This window comes from Peromyscus maniculatus, chromosome 8 (assembly GCF_049852395.1).
Source record: "Peromyscus maniculatus bairdii isolate BWxNUB_F1_BW_parent chromosome 8, HU_Pman_BW_mat_3.1, whole genome shotgun sequence".
Classification (NCBI taxonomy): domain Eukaryota; kingdom Metazoa; phylum Chordata; class Mammalia; order Rodentia; family Cricetidae; genus Peromyscus; species Peromyscus maniculatus.
In genome coordinates, this window is record NC_134859.1 from 41,298,370 (window position 1) to 41,321,801 (window position 23,432).

General features: G+C 45.4%; 1 protein-coding gene across 3 annotated transcripts in view; it reads left to right on the forward strand.

The window, feature by feature from the left end:
* Window positions 1-23,432, forward strand: part of Gria1 (glutamate ionotropic receptor AMPA type subunit 1) — a 337,003-nt gene that overhangs the window by 231,178 nt on the left and 82,393 nt on the right. For all 3 annotated transcript variants that reach the window (XM_006984888.4, XM_006984887.4, XM_076542378.1), the window contains exons 9-11: window positions 1,287-1,397; window positions 2,170-2,376; window positions 6,710-7,080. In XM_006984888.4, the coding sequence (XP_006984950.1) occupies window positions 1,287-1,397; window positions 2,170-2,376; window positions 6,710-7,080 (689 nt within the window). The remainder of the gene's footprint in view (window positions 1-1,286; window positions 1,398-2,169; window positions 2,377-6,709; window positions 7,081-23,432) is intronic.

Here is a 23,432-nt window from a genome sequence, read left to right on the forward strand (position 1 = left end):
AATGGGCAAGGAGGAAGAGGAGAGGGAAGATGAAGGAGGAGAGGAAGAAAGAGAGAGGGAGGGAGAAGAGGAAGAGGGGAGAGGGGGAAGAGGAATCGAAGGGGAAGAAGAAAAGAGAAGCAGGAGAAAGGTATAGACAGTCTAGATGTGTGTTTGTGTGTGTATGCACTTGTCTGTGTGTATGCTGTACACATGTGAGTGCTGTGTGCTGTGCACACATATGTGTATATCTATGTGTGTCTGTTTTGTGCACCTATGTGTGTGCATGTGTTAGCTAGATTGTTCTGTTGTCTCAAACCTTCCATGATTCCCTGCTGCCTTCAGAACAGTCTCCACTGCTTGGCCTGGCCTTCAAAACCCCTGCTACTTATACCCACGCACCCGCTGCTCTCCCAGGTGAAGCCTAGCTGCTGCCCACTGAACTTGCCTGTGTTGGCAGACTTCTGCCTGCACAACAGGGCTATCCTCCTCCTTGACCTGGGAGGCTCGGGCTAAGCCCATCCATCATCTCCCACAGCCCTTCCGTCACACAACATCCCACTCCAGCCTTGTCCTTCTCTGAAGTCCTCTGTCACTCACTCTCAGCATTTCTGGACTGTGTGTCTGTGTGACCCATGTCTTCTCAGGTGATGTTCTCAAGAAAAACGCTCCCTCTTAGACATCTCAGGATCTCTCTCGGCCTTGTTGCATACCACTAAGTGTTCCAACTCAGAGCCTTGCATGTAATTGGGATTGAACAACTTTTCTGAAAGACCTTGGGCAAAATATTAATACCCTGCCAATATTTAGAAATTAATTTTCTTTACCCTTGAGCATGACTCAGTATTATAACAATCAGGAAAACCAGCAGTAAATGGAGGATAGCGAACTTGCCCAGGAAGTTAAATCTGGATGGGAAAATGCAGGGACTCTAAAAACAAGGGTGGCGTTTAATCAAACTACTTTTTAGCGTATGTGTGCGGGGGGAGGGTTAATATTCAGGAGAGATATGGATTGGCTGTGCAAACAACTGCAGGGAATTAAATCCCACAGCCCTCACTTTCACTGTCCTATACAGTTCAGACAAATAAAGAGTTAAACTTTTGTTCTCCCAGAGGGACAAGCTCTGGGCTTAGTCACCACTGTGAGGAGGTCCACTGGGGACGGAGAGGAGATCTGGGGTGCATCTTACCTCGTGATATTTCTGGCTACAGCACCCCAGACTCTGGTACACTGATCACTGTGCCACCACACCCAGCTCCGAGATTCCTCCTCAGATCATGTTTTTGCCTTGTTCTCATTAACAGATTGGTTACTGGAATGAAGATGACAAGTTTGTCCCGGCAGCCACCGATGCTCAGGCTGGAGGGGACAACTCAAGCGTCCAGAACAGAACCTACATCGTCACTACAATCCTCGTGAGTATGCTCCTTGATCAGGTTTACCTGAAGTTCAAGCTAGACCCACCCAAGCACACACCACTTCAGAGTGAAAGCTGCCAAGACTATGCCATAGATGGAGATGGTGAAGCTAGTCACAGCCATGCATGCATGCTTGCCAGGCTAGCACTCGGAGAGCAAAGGAGGAAGGTAGAGTTCCAGGCCAGCCTCTGCTATATACTGAAACTGTTTCATAACATGACAATAATAATAATAATAATAATAATAATAATAATAATAATAAAGCCACAGAGACTGGGAAAAGACATGCCTTGTAGATAAGCAGTTCTGAGTTTTCACTCAGCATCCCTGAGATCTGCTCTTACCCTGCATACTCTGATAAGCTACATCCAATAATCTATTCAGAGGTATCTTTAAAAAATACATTGCAAACGACCTGGGTTCAACATCCTCTTCTGACCTCCTTGGGCATCAGGCACACATGTAGTACAGATGTACATGCAAGCAAAACACCCATACACATAAAAAGAATTTAATTATAAAAAGAATATAATTTGGAAAGTCATGTTACATTTCTGTGATAAAATATTCTTATTTTAACAGCATTTATTTTCTTTTCCCAAGAAACTTATAACGGAGTAGGGGACAGAAATTCAGGAAACTTATTAAGGGGTTAGAGAGATTTCCCAGTGTTTACCGACATTGGAAGCATCCTCCTCTGCCAGATCAAAGTCCTCCCCGCTCACAGATGCACCCACAGGCCACACCCTCTGTCCTATTTCTCCACCAGGAAGATCCTTACGTGATGCTTAAAAAGAATGCCAACCAGTTTGAGGGCAATGACCGCTATGAGGGCTACTGTGTGGAGCTGGCTGCGGAGATCGCCAAGCATGTGGGCTATTCCTACCGACTCGAGATCGTCAGCGATGGCAAATATGGAGCCCGGGATCCCGACACGAAGGCCTGGAATGGCATGGTGGGAGAGCTGGTCTATGGAGTAAGTGCCTGGGGAGAGAGGGAGGATCATCATGAAGGACAGGGGAAGGAAGCAGACAGGAAAGAACTGGCTGGCTGGATGGCTCTGTGCATAAATTGACTCCCACACTAACGAGTGCTGCTACTGAACAGAAAGTCATCTACTGTCTTAAGACACAGGGATCCAAATTCTTGCTCCTAATTCACTCAACCTGGCTCAGTGTCTGTCACTCCAGTTGACCATGGTCTAGCACAGGTGACAGCTTAGATAGCTCCAGGATCAGCTCTCTCGGGGCAGATAACACAGTGTCATCTGTGGCTCCCACTGGGACTAGATGCACCTGCACCCAAGTTCACAGTGGGGTCACTCTTTGCTGTAATCACTCTTCAATGGCTTCTGATCATCCAGCTGCCCCCTCGTGCTTCGTTCCCTCGAGCCTCCCCTGACGTCCTCCATCTCTAACTCTTCTTCCAGAACACTTCTCCAAGTCCTCTTTTGTCCCCCTCATAGCAGGTGAGACTTCCCCTCACACTGTCCTGGCTTCCTATTCTAGAACCTCGTCTCTGCTCCACTGTGGCTCGCTCAGCCTCACATTCTGTTCATTTGTGTGGTAGGGGTAGGCCCAAGCCATCTGTGTGGTACACCACACTTAAAGCAATTCCCTGGACAACTACTGCAAAAGCATCAATACATTAAAGCAGTCTTGAGCAGGCACTGGATGGCCAGTGTCTAGGGAGTCATGGGAAGCCAAGATTCCCAGACCTTGCACATACCCTAGAGTTTAAGAGACTATAGTAGAGAGTTGTTTAAAAGCATAAGATCCAGGAGTCTAAACCACGTGGCCCACAGAAGAGCTTGTGGAGATTTCTAGCCCTTCCTAGTGTATGGAACTTGGAAAACAGTCATCTTACAATAAAGACAGAGAGATGGGCAGCCTGGGAGTTTCTAAGTATAAACTACAGGATGGTAGTAAAGTCAATAAGGTGAGACCAAGCAAACACTGGGTTGACTGCTTTGGGTGGAGTTGCAGAGAAACGTTGGAGTCACAGATGATGACAAGGCAAGAGTGTGGGTTGATTCAGTCAGGACCAGGAGATGCTGGAGGCTCTCAAGTAGAACAACAAAGAGCAACAGAAGGGCAGAGGCCACGGCTCAGTTGGCAGAGTCCCTGTCTAGTGCTCATGAGGCCCAGAATTCAGTGTGCAACAGTACATATCCTGGGCATGATGATACACATCTGTAACACCAACATTCCAGAGGTGGGTGCATGAAGGTCTGAAGTCCAGCCTCTTCCTTGATGAGTTTGAGGCCAGCCTGAGATAGAGACCTTGTCTTATAGAAAACAACAAAATAACAAAAAGCAATTCCTGAAATGTGCAAGAAAGGGGCCGTGGAGGTTTCCCTCATAGGTCCTGAAAATGCCAGCTGCATCTCTGAGCTGAAATTCATGCTGAGCCTCAGGTTGGTACTCAGGTGACAGTCAGGAGGAATTGATCATTTCAGAGGATTGTTGAGTCTCGCAGCCTCACATCAGGGCAGGAGGAGTCATGATGGCCATGAAGTACATACCTGACCAAATGAGAAAACGATGACAGGAAGAAGGTATTCTGAAGAAAAGTGGCTTTCAAGGTGACTTGTGAGGGTAGAGACCGGGTTGGGAAATGCTGTCCACACCTCCCTTTCTTCTTCCCTTGATACCTCTCACTTTGGAAGCTCCATCAATGAAAAGAGACCTGGATGGGTCCTGCTGCATCTGGAGGCTGGTTTCCATGGGAACTTCCTCTGAGCTCTTAAGGTCATTGCCATGGCAATTGATGTGAACTTCTCACCTTCTCCAACGTTCATCTTTGCCTTCACCTCCTGGAATGCAGTTCTCTTTGTCATAAAGCCCGTGGCCTGGGCAGAGAAATATGTGACCATCCCAAGAGCACAACCCCAGTGCCAGCAGCTAGTGTAGTATCAGGCTCATCCACACTCCAGAGACCTGGAGCCATCTCTATACGCTTCATGTTAAGCCTGAGGCCTTATGTCCTATCCATTAGACCTGTCCCTCTTATCAGTGAAAACTGATTCCCAGGGAAGCCATGTTGAGCATAAAACTATTTTCCTTTATCTTGATTCATCTGTCCCACTCTATTCCCCCAAGAAAAGTGAGAGACGCTGAGGAAATACCTATCAACCACAAACCACCAGTGAGGTTAAAAAGAGAAAAACAAAAAACTGACTTACAGGCCACCAAGCCTCCTGCTCTATGAAGGTAGTGGCTGCTGGGAGTCTAAGAGTGTCTCTTCTCTCCCTGGTTCTTGCCCACAGTGGTAACTACATCATTCCCTCATGGACGCCTGTGTCATGCTAAACACTGCACTCATCTTGTTTCACGTATTCACCTCAGCCCTGGAAGGTAGATAAGATCATTTCTGCACTTTGTAAAGGAGGATACAGAGGCTCTGAGGGTTTAGCTGCTTGGTCAAAGGACACATGGTCAATAACAGTGCTCATAATTCAAAGTTCTGTCTTTTGTCCATCACTAGGACACCCACTTCTGTAGACATCATCCCATTCAAACTCTAGACTGTGAAGCTAAGAGGAACTGAGAGATGAGCCAGAGGCATTTCAATGACAGAAATGGGGACAGGGTGGGGAGACATGCTGCAAATGAGTCTGTGGCTCCTGGATGTGCCTTTGGGCCTTCATTCATGGGAATCTTCTTGTCTGTCCCTAGCTAGAGCAGAAAGAGTAATACTTGCAAGCAGACTCCTGGCGTTGAGTTCTAACTCTGCCCCTTCTCTGAGCTGCATGGCTCCTGTGAGCCACTTAACCTCCCCAGGGTCAGCTCCCTAAAAAGGATGGGGAGTATTTGCTGCAGGCCAGTGGTGGGAGTGTTTGCCCCACAGAGCCAAGCTCCCAAATTGTCTCACCCAGACAGTTTTCTGTGACCCTTGCCCCTTTTTGCTCTACCCAAGCTGTCTGGTATGTCCCAGCATGGACAGATGAGCATGCCTGGCACTCTTCCCTGCTTACCAACAGGCTAGATTTGACATTCAACACTACATACTTGGGTGGCTTTTAGCAATCATCCTGGAAAGAAGAAAAATTAACATCTGGCTCAATTCTGTCACTACCAGGCCCTTTCTCCCATGGTTCCTTCCTCCTGGAATAACCGTTCCCTACCAGAGCAACATGCAAAGCCCTCCCTTTTTTCAATGTCACATTGACATGTCACCTCTTGCAGGCTGCAATCCCTGGGCTCCCAGCTTGATGGACCCCACCCCCTTCTCCTGTAGTGTCTCGTCTACCTTGGAGACTCAATAAGTGTGCCCATGCATATGTGTGCATGTAAGTGTGCAGTATGATAGTCTCTTCTATGAGTTTATAACCCTTGACTATGGGGAGGCCATAGTTTACCTCAGCTTCCATCCTAGAGCTTACACATAATTGTTCCATAAACGTTTATCAGGTTCAATTTGCCCTCAGCATCTCGTTAGCCAGGATAATCTTGGTTGTGCATAAAAGAAATCCAATGCAAACTGGCTTAAGCAAGCAAAGCATCTGCCATGTGTTCTTGGAGATAGAGGGATGTACTGACACATTTTCAGGGAGCCCAATGTAAGCACTGAATTGAGGGACCCAGATGGCAGCCTCTGGGGTCAATCTTTGTGCTCCAGCTCTTAAGGCTAATTCTCACTGAGCCCCATGGGTCTCAAGCATCCCTAAGTAACTAACTCTCTAGGCGCTGGGAGTAGAGTGTGCTGAGTAAGTGTTATATCTGATTTCCAAGGTAGTCAGGCTGGGCAGCAGGCCCAGAGGGCTCTCAGAGCACAAAGAGGAAGCCCAGCCCCTGGATAAACACAAGCTTCAACCTCTTTCTTGCAGGATGAGGAAGGCATCTCCAGCAAGTAGAGCTGTCAGATAATGGAATGAGCTCCTCTGTCAAGGAGCAAGCTGTTGTCCATTTCTCAGAAATAATTTAGTGTCTGAGCAGTCGGACTTAACAAGTTCCTATACCATTTCCACATCCTTTAAGATAAAAAATATTCACGGTAAAGATAGAAACAAGAGCTGGAAAGAGGCCTCCATCTATAAAGCACATGCTAAGGAAGCATGAGGGCCTGAGTTTGGATTCCTAGCATCCATGTAAAAAGCCTAGTACTACAGTGCATGCCTGTAATCCCAGCACTGGGGAGGAGATGCAGACAGAGGACAGCAGGAGCTCAACTGGCCAGCAAACCTAATCAATCAGTGAGGTCCAGGTTTAGAGAGAGACCTTGTCTTCCAAAACAAGGTGGGAAGCAGTTATGTAATGAAGACAACTGATATCAACCTCTGGCCCCCTGTTTTGATTTGATCCTTTCAGAGAGCAGATGTGGCAGTAGCCCCCTTGACCATCACCCTGGTCCGGGAGGAAGTCATTGACTTCTCCAAGCCGTTCATGAGTTTGGGAATCTCCATCATGATTAAGAAGCCACAGAAGTCCAAGCCAGGTGTCTTCTCCTTTCTTGACCCTTTGGCCTATGAGATCTGGATGTGTATCGTGTTTGCCTACATCGGAGTGAGCGTCGTCCTCTTCCTGGTCAGCCGTTTCAGCCCTTACGAATGGCACAGTGAAGAGTTTGAAGAGGGACGAGAGCAGACCACCAGTGACCAGTCGAATGAGTTTGGCATATTCAACAGCCTGTGGTTCTCTCTGGGGGCCTTCATGCAGCAAGGATGTGACATTTCTCCCAGGTCAGTTGGCTCTTCTCAGCTCCTCTACTTGATGCTCTACTGTTCTTGGGATGAAAAACTATTAGATATTCAAGAGGTGGGAACTAGGGCTGGTGTACAAAGTGCTTGTTGTCTAAGTATGAGGATGTGAGTCTGATCCCAGAACCCGTGTGAAAAAGCTGGAAGTGATGGTATCCACTTGTAACCCCAGGACTGGAGGGCAGGGGTGGAGAATATCTGGGCTTACTGGCTGGCCAGCCTAGATCAGTGAGTCTCCTGTCCCCCCCCACACACCCCCCAAAGACCCTGACTCAGAAAGCAAGGCTGGTGGTTCCTGAGGAGGAATGGCACCGACACTGACCTGTTTCCTCCACAAACATGTGCACATGGCACACACACACACATACACACACACACACACACACACACACACACACACATACACACACACACACACATACACACATACATACACACTCACACACACACACACACATACACACACACACATACACACATACATACACACACACACATACACACACACACACACACACACACACACACACACACACACAATGAGAATTCTTCCCAGATTTTATTGCATCTGAGTTTCTACTACTGGTTGGGTCAACTGTTTGTTGCATGTTGTGGGTTATTCTCGATGTTTCTATGGTTCAGCCAGCTGTCTGCTGCCTGGTTAATAGGCTGTCTAGATGTGCAGGCATCATTGTGACTGATGTTCCATAGATGAGAAGTACAGAGGAAGAACAGAGATTTGGTACAACCAATATTTCCTGAGCATCTACCATTGTCCTAGCAGGAGACACCCTCTAACTGAATGCTCACACCAGATCAGGACTCCAATGACCCTCTTTTCACAAAGTTGTTCTGGTGACAGAGCTGAGCTCTGAACCTGCATAATGGAACACTGGATCCAGCACATGGCCCCTCCTGTGTGGCCTTAGCCAAGTCACTTCATCCAGACACACCCTGGTTTCCTCTTCTCAATGGGGCAGGGCTCTTCTTTTTCTGGTTCTGATCTTTGCAAAGCAGAGAATTTAAATTCAGTGGCACTATAAACCTGTCTCTTGTGGTTCACATATACAGAAGCCCAGTGGCCCACTTTTGACTGTCATGTGTATTGGACTTGCTCATACAAATTATTTTAGGAAAAGTACTTTTGAAGCCATGAGGAAGTATATAAAGGAAAGAGGAGAAAGACACGGACTGCAGAAAACTACGGACTGCGGCCAATGCCCAGGTTCACTGACATCTTGTTCTGACGTGTAGTGTTCCTTTGGCTAAATTCTAGAATGTTTGTACTCCACCTCCCTCGAACTGACCCAGTGAGGAAGGCAGCATTGCTTTGTGTTCTATTTCCATGGCCAATGTTTGTCAACTCTCTCTCTCCAATGGTCACTCCCTTGTAGATGACCACATCTCAAAATCAGGCAAAGAGGTGAGTGTGGCTTAGACTTTGGCCTCCATGGGTCTACTGAGGTCTACGTGCATACATTTCAGCCCTCATGGATGTATCTAGAGGCATCTTTACCTCCATCTACAATTTGTATTTGAGTGTGAATGAGGACCGATGTTCCTAATGGTGGAGAAGCAATGCCTTCCTACCCAGCCTCCCCCAGGACTTACTTTGTCTGCCTTATAATTTGGAAAGCCTCATGGTTCACCATTTTCATCTTGTTTTTCTTTAAATAAGAAGACAGTCGGAGGGGGTGGGGTGACGTGGGAGAGAAGGTGTGAGACTGGGTACCCAGCCAATACTGGCAAACACAAGGCGAAGATAGAAGGAACCAAGCAGGGGAAGGGCTCGCTTCGAGATAAATGCAGCCACTGGGTAAACAGTGGGAAGAGATGGCCCTGGATGCGTCGGTGTAATGTACAAACACGGGGCCATGCGCACAGTGTGAGCTTGCTCCGCTGTCGCTTCCTGTGAGAGCAGACACTTGCCTTGTGGTCTGGCTTCCAGGGTTTTCACATCTTCCCAGGGTCTTATGTGCATAGTCCACAAACTGAATCCTCTGTCAGGCACAGCTTTGTTTGATCTGTACCAGTTTGGCAACAGCGGTCCCAAACAGAATGGCAGTGACCTATGTATGCATTTGCCACAGCCCCTCCTGACGGGCTTCACTCCCATGACTTTGGCAGCCCCCGAGAGTGTCTGTGATCTATGGACCCCAGGATGGACAGACTGCATTCTCGGGGCTTCTGAGAGACCCACCGGAGTGTCTTAGGAACCAACACCATGGTGAGGAGCAGCCTCCAAGCCACCTTCCTCCTCAACTTGATAAAGCAACCCCACTCGGTCAGTGTTTCTGGTCCGCATGTGTGACCTGGAGAGCACAGCAGTGAGTGTCCTGCAAGGCTTATACGTGGTTGCTAGGTGTACAGCCCGTAACACAGGACCTAGCCACCCCATAAGAGAACCAGAAAGTAGGCATGATTTTCATGGACTTTATACATTGGGTTTGGGCTAATACTTACCACTGCTCCTGTCACTTTGCCAGTCTGGTGCCCTCTTTTGGAGAAATCCAGAGACAAAGCAGAAATAACCAGTAATTCACACCAGAGTCACAACCTCTGGATTCCGAGACTCCTCCCCACAGGAGGTGAGGGGAAGGATGTGTGACTGGATGTCACCATCTGATCCACGCAGGAATGAGCTACCACCCTAAGGAGCTATGTTGGTCTCAGTACACTTTCCTTTCTCAGGGCTGATCACAGAGTTTAACAACCTCACTAGGGGTCAAATATGCATCATAATGATTCTTGGGAATACAAATTAAACAGAAAATGTGTGCATTTCATCTGACTCAGACACAAAAGCAAGGATGCTAAGACAGTGACTTAGACAGAGGCCAAGCAGACAATGCTGGGCAAACTGTTTCCCTGTGCCCTGGTGTGCCTCTGACAAACACAGCACTGGATGGAACACTCAAGGTTCACAGCTGTTCCTAGTGTGGGACATCCTTCCAGATGAGCTACACTCCATCCACTGTTCTTGTTCAAAGAATGTGTCCTAAGCTCACTAACCCGGGATATGGGCAGCTAGAATCCATCAGACCACGTGTACCTGTGTTATATACTAATAGTTATTTTATGCTGGAGAAGGAGCTCAGTCAGTAGAACACCTGCCTCGTGTGCCTGGCACTCTCGGTTCCACTCCATCACCTTGACACCAGCAGGGTAGTGCATATCTATAAGCCCACCACTTTGGAGGTGGAAGCAGGAGGTTTGGGAGTTCAAAGGCACCTAGTTCAAGGCCAGCCTAGGCTGCATGAAAACTTGTCTCAAAAAAACAAAAACCACCAGGCAACGGTGGTGCACGCCTTTAATCCCAGCATTCAGGAGGCAGAGCCAGGCAGATCTCTGTGAGTTCGAGGCCAGCCTGGGCTACAGAGTGAGTTTCAGGACAGGCTCCAAAGCTACACAGAGAAACCCTGTCTCGGAAAAAAAAAAAAAAAAAAAAAAAAAAAAAAAGGAGATCTTGATCCCTCCCTCAAAAATTATGTCTTTATAATATCTTCAAAGTAATTAATGTCTAGTAACCAAAACCCAACTAACTATGGCCCCATAGAGGTTTCTGTAAGTCACAGAAATACCCATCACAGTAATGTGAGCATACCCCCCTGGTTCCTTTTCTCCACCCTAAGAAACCTGGGAATTAACCAGAACTGGCCCTTCTGCCTTTCTCTTGGCCTGGGCATCTTGTTCACACGCTGGCAACTCCCAGACACTACATCCATCAAGAGACAGGGACAGAGAAACCTGTTCCGAGTCATATGTACATCCTCTGATCAGGAAAACAAAAACTTAAAAAAATGATTACCCCCTACAGTGGCTCTGTGGGTTCCTATGAAGTCAAGAGAGGCAAGGAAAACAAGAGTTGAGGCTTCATGGATGCTAGAGTGGAAGCAGGGGGTCATTGGTGCTGGGGAACCATCTTCAGGACTGGTCAGGGCACCTACAGTTGGTGTCTTCCATAGTAGCACACAGAGATATAGTAACATCTGGTAGGAGCACTTTCAGGCTTGTCTGCCCACAAATAGGACTAAAATGCTCTCATGATTCCTCCCCCTTCCCTTTGAAATGTTCACATAAGCTGAGGGTTTGATAGCTTTGACATTACAAAGAATCACCTTAGCTGTGATCACGGATTATGCTGTTTGTAGTTCAGGTGTTTGGTGGTGATTTAGGAGCTATGAATAAACTGGCAAGCCTATTTCTTGTGCCCAAAGATCTGTTGTTATTGTTGTTGTTGTTGTTGTTGTTGTTGTTGTTTTATTAGCCCACCCCACCCCTGCCTACTATGCTCAGAGAAGAGCAGGCCTCCCAGGGACATCAAACAAACAGCAAAACAAACTACAATAAGCCCAGGCGTATACCACCACATCAAACCTGGATGAGGCAACCCAGTAAGAGGAAAAGGGTCCCACACACAGGCAAAAGAGTCCAAGACAGTCCCTGTTCCCACTTTTAGGAATCTCACAATAACACGAGTTTTCTCAGCCATAATATATATGCAGGGGACCTAGGTCAGATCCCTACAGGCTCTCTGTCTCTTGAGCCCCCATGAGTCCTAATCAGTTGATTTCGTGGGCAGTGTTCTCACAGTGTCCCTGACCCCCCTGGTTCCTCCTATCCTCCCAATCGTATGCAAAACTCCTGGAGCTCTGCATAATGTGTGGCTGTGGGACTCTGCATGTGCTCCCATCAGTTGCCAGATGAAGTCTCTCTGGTCTCTGATGACAGTTCTCCTAGCTTCCAGTCCTAGAACACTCTGCAGCCGGACAAATTGTAGGTCAAAGCTTTTATGCCTGGGGTGGTGGCCCAGTCCCTGCACTTGAGGCTGTTTGCCCGGTTACAGAAGATACCCGGTTTAGACTCTGTGTACCCCATTACTAGGAGTCTTTGCTAAGTTACTCTCATGGATTCCATGGAGTTTCCATTGCACTAGGTTTCCACCTCACCCCAGAAGTGCCCCCCCCATTCTAGTCACTTCTCTCAGTATTTTCTCCCTCCTTCCCCCAACATCTGATTCTTCCTATTCTTAACTCCACCGAGTCCCAGTCCATCCTGGAAATCTATTCTATTTCCCTTTCCCAGGGAGATCCTTGTATGTGTGTCCCCGGCCCCCTCCCCCCCCCCCCCCCCCCCCCCGCCTCCCGGGCGCACCTTAAGCCTTCCTTGTAAGTGTTATTCTGGGTCTAGACTACTGCACTCAGAATGATTTTTTTCTAGTTCCATCTGTTTGACTTTAAATTTCATGACATCATTGTTTTTAACAGCTGAGTAATATTCCACTGTGTAAATGTACCACATTTTCTTTGTCCATTCTTCAATTGAGGGACATCTAGGTTATTTTCAGTTTCTGGCTATTATGAATAAAGCTGCTATAAACATAGTTGAAAAACTGTCCTTGTGATAGGATGGAGAGTTTTTTGGATATATGCCTAGGAATAGTATAGTTGGGTCTTAAGGTAGATCAATTCCTAATTTTCTGAGAAACTGCCATATTTATTACCAAAGTGACTGTAAAAGTTTGCACTCCCACCATAAGAGGAGGAGTGTTCGCCTTGCTCCACATCCTCTCCAGCATGAGCTGTCAGTTGTATTTTTGATCTTAGCCACTCTGACAGGTGTAAGATGGAATCTCAGAGTCGTTTTGATTTGCATTTCCCTGATAGCTAAGGATGTTGAACATTTCTTAGTTCTCAGCAATTTGAGATTCCTCTATTGAGAATTCTCTATTTAGATTTCTATCCCTTTTTTAATTGGATTATTTGGTTTGTTGATGTCTAGTTTCTTGAGTTCTTTATATATTTTGGCTGTTAGCTCTCTGTCTGATGTGGAGTTGGTGAAAATCTTTTCCCATTCTGTGGGCTGTCATTTTGTTCTATTTACAGAGTCCTTTGCCTTACAGAAGCTTATCAAGTTCACATTTAATTGTTGATCTTAGTGCCTGCACTATTGGTGTTCTGTTCAGCAAATTGTCTCCTGTGTCAGTTCATTCAGAGCTATTCCCCACTTTCTCTTCTATCAGTTTCAGTGTATCTGGTTTTATGTTGAGGTCTTTGATCCACTTGGACTTGAGTTTTATGCAAGTTGATAGATATGGATCTATTTGCATTCAATTTACATACTGACCTCCAGTTAGACCAGCATCATTTGTTGAAGATGCTTTCTTTTTTCCATTGTGCATTTCTGACTTCTTTATGAAAAATCAGGTATCCATAGGTGTGTGGATTTACATCTGGGCCTTCAATTCAATTCCATTGATCGACATGTCTGTTTTTATGTCAATACCACGTGGTTTTTATTACTACAGCTCTGTAATACAGCTTAAAATCAGAAATTGTGGTACCTACAGAAGGTCTTTTATTGCATAGGATTGTCTTAGTTATCCTGTGTTGTTTTGTTTTGTTTTGTTTTGTTTTTCCATATGAAGTTGAGTATTGTTCTTTCAAGGTCTGTAAAGAATTATGTTGAAATTTTGATGGGGACTGCATTGAATCTGTATATTGCTTTTGGTAGGATGGCCATTTTTACTGTGTTATTCATACTGATCCATGAGCATGGAAGATCTTCCCATCTTCTGATATCTTCTTCAATTTCCTTCTTCAAAGACTTGATATTTTTAACATACAGGTCTATTACTTGTTTGGTTAGAGTTATCCCAAGATATTTTATATCATCTGTGGCTATTGTGAAGGGTGTTGTTTCCTTGATTTCTTTCTCAGCCTATTTGACATTTGTATATAGGAGGGATAATGATTTTTTTATATATTTAATCTTTTATCTGGCCACTTTGATGAAGGTGTTTAGCAGCTGTAGGAGTTCCCTAGTAAAATTTTCTAGATCACTTATGCATATTATCACATCATCTGCAAATAATGATACTTTGACTTCTTCCTCCCAATTTGTACCCCCTTGATCTCCTTTTGTTGTCTCATTGCTCTAGCTAAAACTTCAAGTACTATATTGAGAAGTGATGGAGAGAGTGGGCAGCCTTGGCTTGTCCCTGATTTTAGTGGAATTGCTTTGAGTTTCTCTCCATTTAATTCAGTGTTGGCTATAGGCTTGCTGTATATTGACTTATTAAGTTTACTTATGTCCCTTGTATCCATGATGTCTCCAAGACTTTTACCGTGAGGGGGTGTTGGACTTTGTTAAAGGTTTTTTATAATGGATTTTGTCAGAGGCATCTAATGAAATAATAGTGTGAGGTTTTTTTCCTTTCAGTTTGTTTTTATGGAAGATTACATTGACAGATTTTCGTATGTTGAAACATCCCTGCATCTCTGGAATGATCATGGTGGATGATCTTTTTGATGTGTTCTTGGATTTAGTTTTTGAGTAGTTTATTGAGTATTTTTGTATCAATGTTCATAAGGGAAGTTGGTCTGTAATCCTCTTTCTTGGTTGAATCTTTGTGTGGTTTGGGTATCAGGGTACTGTGGACTCATAAAATGAATTTGACAATGTTCCTTTTGTTTCTACTTTGTGGAATAACTTGAAGAGTATTGGTATTAGTTCTTTGGAAGTCTGGTAAAATTCTACACTAAAACCTTCTGGCCCTGGGCTTTTTTTGGTTGGGAGACTTTAAATGACTGCTTCTATTTTCTTAGGTGTTATAGGTCTATTTAAACTGTTTATCTTATCTTAACTTTCTTAAATGATATATATGGAGAAAATTGTCCATTTCTTTTGGATTTTCCAATTTTGTGGAGTACAGGTTTTTGAAGTATGACCTAATGATTCTCTGGATTTCCTCTGTCTGTTGTTATGTCCTCCTTTTCGTTTCTGATTTTTGTTAATTTGGATATTCTCTCTATGTTTTTTAGTTAGTCTTGGATAAGGGTTTTCCTACCTGGTTGATTTTCTCAAAGAACCAACTCTTTGTTTCATTGATTCTTAGTATTGTTCTCTTTGTTTCTATTTTATTGATTTCAGCCCTCAGTTTGATTATTTCCTGCTGTCAACTCCTCCTGGGTATGTTTGCTTCTTTTTGTTCTAGAGCTTTCAGGTGTGCACATTCTTCATGAACACTCTCAGTGCTGTGAACTTTCCTCTTAGCACTGCTTTCACTGTGTCTCATAAGTTTGGGTATGTTGTGCATTCATTTTTGTTAAATTCCAGGAAGTCTTTAATTTCTTTCTTCATTTCTGCCTTGATACAGTAGTTGTGCAGTAGGGAGCTGTTCAGTTTCCATGAGTTTACTGGTTTTCTGTTGTTTCTGTTGTTATTGAAATCCAGCTTTAACTAATGGTGATCTGATAGGATATAGGAAGTTATGTAAATTTTCTTGTATCTGTTGAGACTTGCTTTGTGACTGAGTATGTGGTCAGTTTTGGAGAATGGTCCATGGAGTGCTGAGAAGAAGGTATATTCTTTTGTGTTTGGGTAAAATGTTCTGTAGATATCTGTTAGGTCCATGTGATTAATAACATGTGTTAGCTCCATTATTTCTCTGTTCAGTTTTTGTCTGGATAACCTGTCTGTTGGTGAGAGTGAGGTGTTGAAGTTTCCCACTATTAATATGTGAGGTCTAATGTGTGATTTAAGCTTTAATAATATTTCTTTTACAAATGTGGGTGCCTTTGCATTTGGAGCATAGATGTTAAGAATTGAAATGTCATCTTGGTGAATTTTTCCTTTAATGAGTATGAAATGTCCTTCTCCATCTATTTTTATTAATTTTGGTTGAAAGTCTATATTTTTAAATATTAGAATCACTATACCAGCTTGCTTCTTGTATTCATTTGCTTGGAAAATCTTTTTTTAACCCTTTACTCTGCAGTAATGTGTAGCAGGAATCTTAAAAGTTCTTATTAATAAAATCAAACCTGAGGCGAGTTATTGGGGTTCATGCTGGTAGATCAGAGAGATAGAACAAGCCACAGCTATCTCACCTCGCCGGATCCTCATTTGGTCTTGTCTCCTCAGACTGGAGGCCTCTGAGTCCTCATCCGGAATGGGTCTCAGCTGAACTACTGCTCAAAAGCCTGAATGCCTAACCAGCCAAAATCTTCTAGTTTCTGGTCCTCACGCCTTATATATCTTTCTGCTTTCTACCACCACTCCCTGGGATTAAAGGCTGGCTTTCTGGGATTAAAGGCGTGTGTCACCATGCTTGGCTATTTTCAATGTGGCCTTGAACTCACAGAGATCCAGAGGGATTTCTGTCTCTGGAATGCTAGGATTAAAGGTGTGAGTGCCACCATTTTCTAGCCTTTGTATTTAGTGGCTGTCTGTTCTCTGACCCCAGATAAATTTATTAGAGTACACAATATTTTGGGGAACACAATACCACCACAGTAATGTCTAGCTTTGATGTTGAGGTATATTTCTTATATGAAACAGAAAGATGGATCCTGTTTTCATATACATTCTGTTAGCCTGTGTCTTTTTATTGGGGAATTGAGTCCATTGATTTTGAGAGATATTAATGATGAGTGTTTGTTAATACTTGTTATTTTGGTGGTGGTGGTGGTGGTGGTGGTGGTGGTGGTGGTGGTGGTGGTGGTGGTGGTGGTGGTTTTTTTGTTTTTGTTTTTGTTTGTTTTGGGGTTGTTTTTTTTTTTTTTTGTGTGTGTGTGTGTGTGTGTGTGTGTGTGTGTGTGTGTGTGTGTTCCCCTTCCTTGGGTTTTGCTGGTATGCAATTATTTATTGCCTGTGTTTTCCTGGATGTAGTTAACATCCTTGAGTTGGAGTTTGCCTTCTAGTACCTTCTTTTGGGCTGGATTTGTGGATGCAAATATATTGTTTAAATTTGACTTTGTCATGAGATATCTTGTTTTCGCCATCTATGATGATTGAAAGTTTTCCTGGGTATAGTAGTCTGGGCTGGTACCCATGATCTCTTAGAGTCTGCAAGACATCTGTCCAAGACCTTCTGGATTTTAGAGTCTCCACTGAGAAGTCAGGTGTAATTCTAATAGGTCTACCTTTATATGTTACTTGGACTTTTTCCCTTGCAACTTTTAATATTCTTTCTTTGTTCTGTATGTTTAGTGGTTTGATTATTATGTGCTGAGGGGACTTTCTTTTATGATCTAATCTATTTGGTGTTCTATAAGTTTCTTGTACCTTTTTTATAGGCATCTCCTTTAAGTTAGAAAAATTTTTCTTCTATGATTTTGTTAAATGTATTTTCTGAGTTTTTGAGCTGGTATTCTTCTCTTCTTCTCCTATTCCTATTATTCTTAGATTTCATCTTTTCATACTGTTCCAGATTTCCTGGATGTTTTATGATTTAACATTTTCTTTGACAAATGACTATTTCTTCTATTGTATCTTCAATGTCTGAAATTCTCTCTTCCATTTCTTGTATTCTGTTGGTAATGCTTGTATCTGTAGTTCCTGTTCACTTACCTAGATTTTCCATTTCCAGACTTCCCTCAGTTTGTGTTTTCTTTATTCCTTCTATTTCCATTTTCAAGTCTTGACCAGTTTCCTTCACCTGTTTGTTTTTTCTTGGCTTTCTTGGCATTCTTTAAGGGATTTTCTTCATTTCCTCCAATTTTTTATTTGTCTTTTCCTCTATTTCTTTAAGGGATTTTCTCATTTCCTCTTTAAGAACCTCTATAATCTTCATAAACTTGCTTTTAAGATCATTTTTTGAGCTTCAGCTGTGTTGGAATATTCAGGATAGCTGAACTCTGGTGGTCCCATATGGCCCTGGCTGGTCCCATATTATTGATTGTGTTCTTACCCTGTTATTTAGGCATCTGGGTCTGGGATGATTATAGATCTAGGTGCTGATTTCTGAGTTTGTCATTGTTGGATGGGTGTGTTTTGTTCCTTGGTTTCTGTTTCCTCTTTGGTCTTCTGGTCTTTGTGCCCTGGATTTCTGGCAGCTGGTGTAAACTTTGATCTAGTAGGAAGTCTCTGTCCAAGTTGGAGTCTGGACTTCTGGTGGCTAGCTTGGTCTTTGTTGCAGCAGGGGGTCTCTGTCTGAGTTGAGGGTGGGATTAGGTAATGATGAGGGGAGTGGGGATTGGGGGCACTGGGTGAGTAGAGGAGGTCCACTGGTGGGCTGCCTATCTGCGGTTCTGACAACAGGTGTGGTCTCTCCAGCACTGAATCTCTGCCTGAGTTTGCCTATCTGTTTTTCTGGCCTGCTAGGCCTGTACCTGTTGTTCAAACTGTCATCCCCTGCACCATTTCCTCTGACTGATGTGACCTGCTTCTGGGCAGCAGAAGTCTGAAGGAATGGCAGTGGGGTGGGGTGGGGAGGGGGGCAGCGGGGCAGGATGGGGAGCTGGAGGCAGTGGAATGGGTCTTTGGGGACAGAATCTAGGGAGTGGGGCAGTTCAGCAGGCAGGCACATCACTCACCTGCTCTTCTGACTGGTATGGCCTGCACCCAAGATCTATTTTAGTAGATATTTTAGATTTCTTTTTCCACATAGAACATTTTGAAAAAGAATATATTGAAGAAAAAACAAATCATCATAGACAAAATTTCTTTTCAGTTCTTCCCACTCCCCTTTGTGTATCCTTCACCCCTATTTGCAGGCAGCAGCATTCATTTATCTGCCAGACTGAAGACAGGAAGGCGCAGTGATGATGGAGCCTGTAGTTAGGAGCCTTGACTTCAAGGGACTGGTAGCCTAGCAGTGTAAGATAGACATTAAACAAGGATGGTGGATACATCACACACACATGCATGCACCATGTAAACCCTTATGTCTCGTTAACAAAATGAGGCTTCTCTTAACTGGGCATAGTGACACAAACCTGTATTCAGTTGGAACACTGAGGCAGGAGGATTGCCTTGAGTTCAAAGCAGCTTGGGCTACATCATGAGTTTCCAGGTCAGCCAGGGCTATAGAGTCAGACCTTGTCTCAAAAACACAAAGCAGGGGCTGGAGAGATGGCTCAGTAGGTAATCAATGTGCTTGCTGCCCAAGCATGGGAACCTAAGTTCAGATTCTCATTCCCAGCATTGAAAACTCCAGACAAACCAGCCCAAGCCTGCAACCTGACAATGGGGGCAGAAATCCTTGCAGAGTTTTGGCCAGGCAGTCCAGCTGAAACAGTGAGCTCCAGGTCCATGGAGAGGCATACATCCCCCACACAAATGCATACACACACATATGCATACACACAGAGACACAGGCATGTACACACAGGCATATACTTCACAGAGACACACACTGGCATATACTGTGCATGCATACATGTACACACACAAAGGTACACACCACACACAGCAACAATAATAGGCTTGTTAAAGTAAGTGCTAAAGGATGTGGAATTAAAGTGTCTGGAGACGGTTTCCCTGAGGACCTGCTTAGTAAGCAGGCACCGGCCTGCACAGAACTGAGGGCTGTGACAGCCAAGTGCAGTACAAGCTGCTGGAGAAGAGCTTCCCACCTTAGGGCTCCCAGGGTCCGAGGGAGCAGGTTGTGCCTCTGGCGTCTGGTAAATGAAGAGAACAGGGGTGTGAGACAGCATTGAAGAGGTAGGCCAAGGCCAGATGGCAGAGCACCCTGTGGCCCTGGTATCGATGTGGGGTTTTACTCTAGGTCAATGGATAGCCAGCCCGTTAGGGGGCATTAAGCAAGAGAAAGGTTGATTTGCATATGAAAATACCATCTGGGGAGCTATGAAGGAAATGAACTGGGGCAGACACAGAAGGAGCAGACCAGAGGCTTTCCCAGCTGTGCAGGTTTATGATGGTGATAAAAATCGTAAGAGACGTGGTCATGGACACAGGCTGCCCAGGATTGACAGGAGTTGATGATGGAGCGGGTATGGGAAGATGGGAAGATGGAGGATGCGCAGATGTGCACAAGAAGGAAAGGGTGTTTAGAGACTGTGGAAGGCCAGCTTCCTGGAGAAGTTAGCCCTGGAGAGGTTCTTAGGACTCACTCTTCCCCGCTGTCATCGTTAGGGACTCTGAAGTCAGAGAAGCGGGGAGGTGTTGAGGGGTTTGGTTTGTATGTTTGTGTTTCCTCTAAGTCAGTGTGAGGGTTGGTCTCAATTGTCAACTCCATAAACTCTAGGATGACTTAGGAGACAGGCCCCCAGCTGTGTCTGTGAGGCATTGTCTTGATTAGGTTAGTAGAGGTGGGAAGACCCACCCACTGTGGGTGGCACTATTCCCAGAGCTGGGATCCTGGACTGAATAAAAAGGAGAAAGTGAGTTGAGCGACCGCCCCCCTCACTCTGCTTTCTGATTGAATTCAATGTGAGCTGCCTCAGTTCCTCCTGCTGTATCTTCCTCTTCACGATGGACCATACCCTAGAGCTGGGATCCAAACTAAACTCTCTCTCCAGATAGCTGCTTTTGACATGGCATGTTATCCAATAAGAAATGGCACTGTGACAGCAAGTGCCTATGGCCTGGGATGCTCACAGCATCCCACCCTCACATACAGTCTGAATCCCAGGTCCCATGGCTTACAGTTCTATTCTCAGCCTCCCCACCCCCATGGACCCCATGGGTTCAAGTGAGCTTAGCTAAGGAGATGAGAGTGGGCAGGAGGGTCCTGGAGGGGATGGAGGAAAATGAGAAGTTATCACTCAGCCCTCAGAATGCTCCCTTTTATTCTGATCATACACCATCTCAGCATGGACACTAATTATCTCCACCTGATGAAGATAATTACAGTCAGTGAGAAGTCGCAGGCGGTGGAGTAATGGCACTTTAGGGACGTCCCAGAACCCCAGATCATGCATTCCCTCCCTCCAGCTCATCTGCTTGTTGGTGGCCCTGTAAACGACTCACCATGGGAACACAGTGGCCAAGGAGGAAAGCCAAGAAGACAACCAATGACAGCCTGACCACTGGGTTCCCAAGCTAACTCCATAGCAACCAGTTTGCCACCAGCAAGAAGAGATGAGGGAAACTTCCCCTTTCCATCTCCTCCTCTCCCTCCTTCCCTGACAGACAGAACCTTAGAAGCCCATTTCTCTTGTTCATCCTGAGGTCACTGGAGCCTTGCGAGGCAGACAGGGAAGCAGGGAGTTGATAGAAATAGCCTGAGACATCGAGATCTGTCTTGTGTTGAACACAGAAGCCCTACGGAGGCTCCAGGTTAATTGTTGCAAGGGACATTGTCACAAGATTCCATGGACAGAAATGAAGGAAGAAATGTGTGATACACAGTGTAGGTCGCTGGACTGGGGGTAGGGGGTTAGCTCCTCCAAACGCAGGAGGTCCTCAGACCTCTGAACCCAGAAGTTCTGCAGTCAGACAGGATATTCTGCATGTTTTACAAGCCACTTTCTGCCTCCCAAATAGAAAAAAGGGGAACCCAGGTACTGTCCATGGAGGGGGAGCTTATGAATTCAGAAAACAAAGTCTATGAGGCAGTTAGAAATGGTGCCAGATAGCAGCCATAAACTTGGACCCCAGGGTCTGTCTCTGCTAGATTAATGCGGCCATAAACACAGACACTTCATCTTAGGCCAGTAAAGGCAGAGGCTCTGGCCTTTTCCTGACTGTGAGAAAGAGCACATGAAATGAAGTGACCCCCCCCCAGAGCAAATCCCCCTCAACTGCTCCCCTCTCACCATCAACAAGGAACCCCAGCATGTAGGATTGGCACAGGCGACAGGATTATAAATTCTTGACTGGTGTGATATATACATGGACTGTTTGAGGTCTCCCCCATCGTGGAGGCTGTGGAGGAGACCCCAAACCAATGCTGCCTCACTTCTCCATCTGAATCTGCTGATGGATGAAAAAGCCAGAGCCTGGGTATCTTGCTGAGAAGCTGCACCAGCCTCCTAACTCAGAGGAGGAAGTTGGTGTCTCACAGGCTCTCACAATGGCCTGAAAATGTTCAAATGAATGTCGGGAGTCGGGGATGGAAGCCTCTGCTGTAACCCCAATTTCCCTGCGATAGCTGGAGTTCCAGCCTTCAGTAAGAGCGAGGCAAAGCCTCTCTCTTTAGGTAGCTCTGGAGGTCTAAGGTGTGGGGAAACAAAGATCCTCACTTCATACTAAGAGATCCTCATTTCATAGCAAGAGTGCTGGGGACTTCAAGTAGTGAGATCAATCAAGGCAGCTCCTGTTACAATGTTGCAAAGCCTAAAATGGCAGATAGCACTGACTGAGAGCAGGTTTTTAAAGCCTGAAGCCAGCCCCTCCCATGCCTTCCTCATCCACTGAGAGATCAGGAGGGCACAACCTTACGCACCATCCAGCTCTGTCCTATGTTGCGTGTGCCTGTCTTCTCAACAAAACCAGTCCCTGTGTTCATCTCTACATTTTACACTCTGTTTACTTTAAAGCTTATCAGATGCAAGCCTGGCTGTTAGTACTCTTCTACTCTAAGCCTCTCGTATGTGGATTGGGTAGCTTGGCAGAATTTGAGTTGGGGGACTAGATAGACTAGCAGGCGGCGGCAGCAGGAGTCTGGTGTTGTCTGTTCATTCATAGTTAGGTCTAAACTGGCACCCGGAACCTTTGGAAACGAGCCCTCATATTTTATTGTTAACATACAGTTTGAATAGTTGAACGGAAGGAGAGGCTTTACAACAGGTCATTGTCTGAAAATCACCCCCAGAGTAACTGTGTCCTTAGCACCTGCTGCATGGCAGGTGTGGCCAGGTGCTGCAGCAAACATCAAGGAAAGGGTAAACTGACATCCCTCCCTTGGGGCTCATGGTGCAGTACAAGGAGGTGGGAAGCAAGCCCAATGAGAAGGCACCCAACGGTGTCACCCCCGTTTCACAGATGGAGTCTAGCTCACGGGGATGGAAGGGATCTGGCCAAAATCATGAAGACAGTCAGAGTGTAAGTTCGACGGCACAAAATGGAAGGTGTGCATGCAGTCCTTGCTTTTCCCTTGCTGTGATCAAATACCCCACAGGGTGTCATTTAGCTCACAACATGAGTGTCCAGTCATTGTGATGGTGCAGGCATGATGGCGGGAGCAGCTTGTGACCCTCTCCTTCCAGGCTGAGTGTCTACTATCAGTTAGTCCTCTATGGAAATGCCCTCACAGACACACCCGAAGGTGTGCCTCGGGAATCCCCTCGACATGGCCTGACCCAATCAATGTGTCAGTCAAGTTCTCTGCTGCCATGGCGAACAGAGGGTGCCTGTGTCAGCAATAGAGGGTGGCTCCTGCTTCATCGTGGATGGTCATCACTGTAGGAATCTACAGATCAAATGCAACCAGGCCCAGAGTGGGCGTGTGGCCTCTGGAAGAGTTGCACTAGCATAGATTACATGGTGTGCAGCTAATGCATTTAGACAAACTTGCAATACTGAGCTTATATATTAAAAAAAAAACAACTCTGCTCCAATTTTTTGTTTCTATGTCTAAAGTCTGATTGCTGTGTTTTTATTTTCTTTCTCATGTGTTGAAACCATCGGGCCATGGGTGGGGTCTG